The sequence below is a fragment of the Coffea arabica genome, chromosome 1e (assembly GCF_036785885.1).
Source record: "Coffea arabica cultivar ET-39 chromosome 1e, Coffea Arabica ET-39 HiFi, whole genome shotgun sequence".
NCBI classification, from domain to species: domain Eukaryota; kingdom Viridiplantae; phylum Streptophyta; class Magnoliopsida; order Gentianales; family Rubiaceae; genus Coffea; species Coffea arabica.
In genome coordinates this window covers 6,180,305-6,188,192 of record NC_092311.1, presented here as the reverse complement: position 1 = coordinate 6,188,192, position 7,888 = coordinate 6,180,305, and the positions used below count along the sequence as shown (strand labels likewise).

The 7,888-nt window shown below is 34.2% G+C and overlaps 1 protein-coding gene across 1 annotated transcript; it reads left to right on the top strand.

Moving 5' to 3' along the window:
* Positions 1-4,295: 4,295 nt before the first annotated feature.
* Positions 4,296-6,845, top strand: LOC113699021 (pentatricopeptide repeat-containing protein At1g33350-like). The gene is made up of 2 exons (XM_072052711.1): positions 4,296-6,286; positions 6,435-6,845. Exon 1 carries the CDS (start codon positions 4,672-4,674, stop codon positions 6,244-6,246), a length of 1,575 nt encoding a protein of 524 aa, XP_071908812.1. The 5' UTR covers positions 4,296-4,671; the 3' UTR covers positions 6,247-6,286; positions 6,435-6,845.
* Positions 6,846-7,888: the final 1,043 nt, after the last annotated feature.

Sequence of the window (7,888 nt, the reverse complement as noted above, 5' to 3'; positions counted from 1 at the left end):
GTTATTTTCCACCTTTTATACATTTGTAGTAATTATGCCTTTCTAAATCTTTTTATTAATCAGCTTATAGTTTTTTTTTATATTTCTCGGCAATCATGTTTTGTATTCTTCGTATTTTGTTTGATTATATATTGTAAGTTACTATTAGTCAAATTTGGACAATTTCTATTTTTTCCTATAATTCAGTACTTCCTTACTTATTACTCCTTCCATCCCATTTTGATAGTTTGTTTTCCTTTTTTATCCGTCCTAAATTATAATCTACCTTCCAATTTAAGAATATAGTTAGCTTTTAACTTATTTCAAATACCCTTATTTAATATACTTCATTTGTGAATATAGCCTACCTTATTTAATACAGCCAACTTTTTCTCCGATAATTGCTTTGATGGAGTATATGTTTTGAATGGTGCAATATACCATCGTTATTGTTGTTATAATTAATGTCAAGGTATAGTGATTAGTGATACTGTTAATATTAATGTACGGGTATTTTAGGAAAACATTAGGCTACATTTATTTTTCCAACAAAGTTAACTAATTTTTCTTAAACTGTGCGAGGAAAAAATCAAAATTATCAAAGTGGGAAGGAGGGAGCACAAATTTCAATCAATGTATTAATTTCTTATTTTATATTCTTTTTCTTTACTTTTGGTAACAATTAATTTCTTATTTTATATTCTTTGTTTTTTCTCTTTTTTAGCAATTAATTCCAATCATCTTTCACTTCATTATTTCTAGCAACTTTTCAATCAATTTATTAGTTTCTACCTTATAAACGTTTATATTAATTATACCTTTCTAAATAGTTTTATCAAGCAACTTATAGTTTTCCTTTTTTTAATATTTCTCTCAAATCATGTTTTATATTCTTATTATTTTGCTTGATTATATATTATAAATTACTATTACTAAAATTTGGATAATTTTTATTTTTCTTATAATTCATTACTTCCTTATTTATAACAAATATCAATCAACATGTTAATGTCATACTTTTTAATTCTTTTTCTTTATTTCTAGTAACAACTAATTCCCTTCATTTTCTGCTTCGCCATTGGGATGTATTTAATGTTTATTTTTTTTGGGTTTTTTATTCTTTTTCTATTTTTTTGGTAACAACTAACACGCTTCCTTATTTATAGCAACTTTCAACCAATTTATTAGTTTTTGCCTTATATATGTTTGTGCTAATTATGCCTTACTAAATCCTTTTATCAATCAACTCATAATTTTCCTTTTTAAATATATTTCTCTCCAATCATGTTTCGTATTCATATTATTTAGCTTGGTATATATTATAAGTTACTATTACTAAAATTTGAACATTTTTTAATTTTTCAATCATTCATTATGTGAAAACCCACATCTATTAGTCAAAAATCAATGTTACAAATTGAAAATTTTCTTTGCAAATGCCTCATATCTCACAAAACTAATTTCTACTGCAAAACTAATTTACAATGCTTGTAGTAAAATCTTATTGACTCGTGTCTTTAACTCCCTCCTCCTCTTGTGTTCCACCCTACTCAGGATTATTTTATTTTACTTTATTATTATTATTGTTATTGTTATTGTTATTGTTATTGTTATTGTTATTGTTATTGTTATTGTTATTGTTATTGTTATTGTTATTGTTATTGTTATTATTATTATTATTATTATTATTGAGGAAGGTGAAGACACACTTTTCGTTATGTACTTAGTAAGATGCACTGTGCAATATTTCCCGTGTTAACTGTGTTTTATTGTGTGGTTTTATTAGTATACATCTATGTTATTATCTAATTCATGCGGATCATTAGGGAATTATCATTTTTGTTAAAGGTTAACAATTATGAAATACATAGAATGCATGAGGACAATAATATATAGAATGCATGAGGGTACTTATATAGAATGCATAAGGGTGATGTTATTTTGCATTTGGATCAGGATAATTAGAAAATTATAAAGTGAATGATTCCCAAAAAAGTATTAATCATTGTTGACCCAAAAAAGAAGGGACCCCACAAGTCAATTAAGCACTTAAACCATAGAGCTTGACATTGCTAAAAATTAATCACCACTAATTAAGCACGTAACCAAACAAACCCAAATTAAAAGACGTGTCAATCTGATAAAAGCAATTGATCCCAATCTCTAACAATTTATTTTCACATTCAAATGACAACCCAAAAAAAACTCCATTATAAAAGAAGCGAAATTAAATTACTCTAAACTGAAAAAAAGTCATTATTAATTAGCTGAAAATTAAGAAAGTGAGCAGGCCTACTCGGCTACTTATATGCATAATAGGAAAAGTAAACTTCATTTTATTTATATACAAATATTCTAGAAATTTAAAATAGAAAATGAGGCAGTATTACTCTAGATGACTGGCTAAAATGGAGATTGGAGGGATAAGACGTGCAAGAGTGACAAAGAATAAGAAAGCACGAAGACAGGGGAGCACAGTTTATAGGACAAAATTGAACAAAAATAGGGATTAAAAATTTAGATATATCTTCGAACAAATACATTTGGAAAAAAAATTATTCGTAATTAAACATAAGTTCCATGATTCTAAACATACTGTGTTCAAGCATTAAACAGAACCTAAGCCTCATAACACTTGCTAAAATCTATTCAAAAACGTTGAATGCAAATCCTACATAGCCATTTTTTTGTGGAGAATTGGTGAGTTTTATATAAACAAAATATAAGAATTTACACTGCAACAGTCAACTTTTCCCTCCTATCGTCCTCTACAATTCTAAGAAGATCCCGAAAAGAAGGAGATGACAGGATGAGATAAACAAAAGGGGGATGACTTTCTACTTTATCTATCTTGTTGAGATAAACAAAAGGAGTAGCTCAGATAACAAACAAGATGAGGAAAGAAAGAATTTTGTTTATACTGCAAACAGTCAACTTTTCCCTCCCATCCTTCTCTACAATTCTAAGAAGATCCCAAAAAGGGGGAGAGGACGAGAGTTTGACTCAAAAATAACTTTATCTATCTTGTTGAGATAAATAAAAGGAGTTGCCCAAAAGACAAACAAGATGAGGAAAGAGAGAAGAGAGAAATCGTAATAAATTCATAGTAGAAAACTTGTGGCTGGTTGGTTACACGAAAGAGTTCCAAACCACTAAAAATGGAAAGAGTGGAATGACAAAAAGGGGGCAGAAAGTTGGTTATAATTGCATTATAACTGGCCATTTAGATAATTGTTAAAGCACATAATACCCTAAAATTACAATAAAACCATCAGAAGAGGGTAGAAAAGACAACAGGAGGATAAAAATTGAAGACAACAGGAGGATAAAAATTGAAGGAAACACATCTATCCACAAAGAAGAAGCAGCAGTTGGAACCAAATGAAGCAGCCCAATTGACAAAAAAGGGCCAACCATTTAGCAAGAATTACGGGATAAACAAAAGGGCAACTATTCAAAGGGCAACTCTCTCTTTTATGTTGTTATCCTGTTGAGATAAACAAAAGGAGTAGCTCAGATGACAAACAAGATGAGGAAAGAGTGAAGTCGTAATAAATTCAGAGCAAAAAACTTGTGGCTGGCTAGCTACACGAAAGAGTTCCAAACCACTACAAATGGAAAGAGTGAAATGACAAAAGAGGGCAAAAAGTTGGATATAATTGCATTATAACCGGCCGTTTGGATAATTGTTAAGGCACATAATACCCTAAAATTACAGTAAAACTAGTAGGAGAGGGCAAAAAGGACAACAAGAGGATAAAAATTGAAGAAATCACATCTATCCACAGAAAAGAAGCAGCAGTTGGAACCAAATGAAGCAGCCCAATTGACAAAAAAAGGGCCAACCATTTAGCAAGAATTACGGGATAACCACTTGTCAAAAAGCACTATTCATAGGGCAACTCTCCCTTTTATATTGTTATTCTGTTGAGATAAACAAAAGGAGTAGCCCAGATGACAACCAAGATAAGGAAAGAGAGAAGAGAGAAGTCATAATAAATTCATAGCAGAAAGCTTGTGGGTGGGTGGCTACACGAAGAAGTTTCAAACCACTAAAAATGGAAAAAGTGGAATGACAAAAAGATGGCAGAAAGTTGGTTATAATTGCATTATAACCGACCATTTGGATAATTGTTAAGGCACATAATACCCTCAAATTACAGTAAAACTAGTAGGAGAGGGCAAAAGGACAACAAGAGGATAAAAATTGAAGGAAACATGTCTATCCACGAGAAGAAGTAGCAGTTGGAACCAAATGGAGCAGCCCAATTGATAAAAAGGGCCAACCATTTAGCAAGAATTACCCGATAATCGCTTAACAAAAAAGCACTATTCATAGGGCAACTTTTCTTTTTATATTGTTAGATATTTTAGTGAGTGGAGGTAGCGGGGACACTTTAAACGGTTATCACGCCTTTGCGGGTGTTGGATTGGAAAAGGCAAGCCCCTTGGTTAAGTATCACGCCTTTGTGGGTGTTGGGAGCCTGCGCTGGTACATAGAAATTATGATAGCCCCTATACAATGTTAGAAGCGTAATTGTTTTGCAGCTTATAAACCACGCCCATGGAAGGATGCCTGCTGCATTGCTTAATTAAGGCGTGAAGTAACTATGCAGAATATTCCACGCCTTTAAAGCAGGGTCATTGTTATATGCCCCCCTTGCCAGTTGATTTAGCTTCCGTTAACAGACGATGCTGTCCAACCTTAACAACCATGTCTTAGCAATCTTAGACAAATGCAAACACCTCAACCACCTTAAACAACTTCAAGCTTTTCTCATAACCTTAGGCCACTCCAAAACTCAATTCTTCGTCTTCAAGCTGGTCCGTTTCTGCACTGTGAAGCTCTCAAACATCACTTACGCACGCTTGATTTTTGATCACCTTGATTCACCCAATTCACATCTCTATACAGCCATGATCACAGCTTATACTTCCCTACAAGACCACCATACTTCCCTGTTTTTGTACCGTGAAATGGTCCGAAATAGCCAGGAAAGGCCTAACCATTTTATATTTCCTATAGTTTTGAAGTCGAGCCCAGTAGTTGTTAGGCCTTATGGGACAGAAATGGTGCATTCCCAGATAGAAAGTTCTGGTTTCGGGAAATACCCAGTTGTGGAAACTGCTCTTTTGGACGCATACTCAAGGTTTTCAGCGGATATTCAGATTGCCCGGAAGCTGTTTGATGGAATGTCTGAAAGAACTGTTGTCACGTGGACTGCTATGATCTCGGGCTATACTAGAGTTGGACAGATTGGGAATGCGATTTTGTTGTTTGAAGAAATGTCTGAGTGTGAAAGAGATCCGCCATTTTGGAATTCTATTATTGCAGGGTGCACGCAGAATGGGTTGTTTTCAGAGGCTATTTCATTCTTTAGGAGGATGGTTCTGGAGGAAAACATGAGTAGAAGGAATAGGCCTGATCAGGTTACAGTTTTGTGTGCACTTTCGGCATGTGGGCATAGTGGATTGCTACAGCTTGGGAAATCTATTCATGGTTATGTGTATAGGAATAGTCTAAGTTTGAATAAGTTCGTTTCCAATGCCTTGGTTGATGTGTATGGGAAATGTGGGAGCTTGAAAGAGGCAAGGAGAGTTTTTGATCAGACTCAGAATCCAACTTTAACATCTTGGAATTCTATGATAAATTGTTATGCTCTGCATGGTAAAAGTGAGAGTGCTATTAGTGTTTTTGAGGAGATGTTGGAGTGTGCGGATCAAGTAGAACCAGATGGAGTGACTTTTGTTGGGCTATTAAATGCTTGTACTCATGTAGGATTGGTTGAACAAGGGCGTCATTATTATGACATGATGGTTCAAAGGTATGGAATTGAACCTAAAATTGAGCACTATGGTTGTTTAATTGATCTTCTTGGACGAGCTGGTCAATTTGATGAAGCTTTCAAAGTTATATCTGGAATGAAGATTGTGCCTGATGAGGTTGTCTGGGGTTCTTTGCTCAATGGATGTAAGATTCATGGGCGACCTGATTTGGCTGAATTTGCTGTGAAGAAGTTGATTGAGATTGATCCCAATAATGGTGGTTATGTCGCAATGTTGGCAACCTTATATGGGGCAATGGGCAAGTGGGATGAGGCCCGAGAGTTGAGGAAGATGCTTATGGAGCAAAATGCCTATAAGACACCTGGTTGCAGTTGGATTGAGCTTGATAATCAAGTTCACCAATTCTATAGTGTTGATAAATCACATCCTAGAACAGAGGAGATTTATGCAGTTTTGCAATGTCTGGCGGATTCATACTGACAATGAACATTCAGGCCTTCTGCTGATGTAGTTTAGACGGGTAATGTGTGTAATCTTATAGCTGCTGCTCTTGGATTGCCTTTTCGTTATTTTAGATAGCTCATTCAGTTAGAGAGAGCACAGATATCTGAAGTTAGTGTTCTAACATAGATATAATGATAAGTTTAATTACTGCTTCTAATTTTCAGGGGTTGTTTGCTGCTCCTAATTTCCATTCTTTCATCTCTGCACAATAATACACTGCCAGTCAATCTTTCACGATGTAGCAGGCCGCAGGCCTTGCTGCACTTAGCCGTTGCAACTATTTCTTTGACAGTTCTCTGATGTTGGAATTAATCTGTCTGATGTAGCATTTGAATTTGTAACATTTGAATTTGTAACTGATGTAACATTGGAATTAATCTGTCTGGACAATAATACAACCTCAATTTACATGAAATTTGTAACTAGTATGAAGGAAAACATATATCTCTCCCTGCAATGACTATATCACTGTCAAAAAAATATCATCTGAGCATTCGATGATTCGGGTTCTTTTGCCTATGCAATGATTCAGGTTCTTTTGCCTATGCAACAGAGTGAGAATTTGTTGCAATGGACTCCTTTGTATTGTGATTAGATTGTTTATGTGGTAATAGTCCATTGGTTAATTCCAAATTCCTAAAATGTACTGAATCCAAAGGCATATGTTGAATTGGAAAAAAGCTTTGGCAAATCAAGCATATCTATTACAAATGGCTTCATATGAACATTGTTTGCTTCTGAATTGGGCAGTTTGTATGCTTCGAATGCTTTGTTGCACTTACATGCAAAATCTACTTGGACGCTTCCACTGATGTTTTGACAATTTCACGTGAGAATGAAGCGTCATATTTTTTATGTCTCTACCATGACAGAATGCATACAATGACATTCTACTTGATTCTACTGTTGATAATTATGTTGTCTTGTTGCTCTATTATCTTTTTGTCTTAAATCTGTGAGAAGTTCGCAGGATACAACTATGGCTGCAGGACTGTAGGAAGAACTGCTTTTGTTCTTCCTCCAGTTGCTAGCCTTAGGGACAGTTTCATTATTGAGATTGTGCTCTAGTAAAGTGAGAATGGCTGTTTTTACTACTCTTGCTACAGCACATCTCATGTGGTGAGTAACGAATCCTTTTCTGCTGTATTTTGAAGTTCATTGGAAGCCATTTCATAACTTGTTCTGATCAATTTCCTGGTTCTATACCATTAGCCAGTTGGAACAAATTTACATTTATGCTTAACTAGCTGAAGGTAAGGTCGAAGAACATCAGGATGATATTACTGAAAAAGGTAAATATGTTTACAAGTTTATATTGAAGTCAGGTAGGCTTGGCTAGGCATTGCAATATGTTGAAGACATCTAATATTTAAGCCACATGGTTGACTTGATGAAAGATCTTGGAAACAGATGAGGTCCTCTCGTTGGGTTTTTGAAGGACTTTAAGTTGTCTAATTTCATAGGAGATTCACGTGTAACATTTCAAATAAGTAGAGCAACTGTAATAGACTGTGATCTACTTTTCTGAATTCTAAGGAACGGAAAACTGGAGAAGAAAAAATTCATTAATGAGCGAATAAAAATTTATATGCAAGTAATAATATAGTGCTATTCCTTA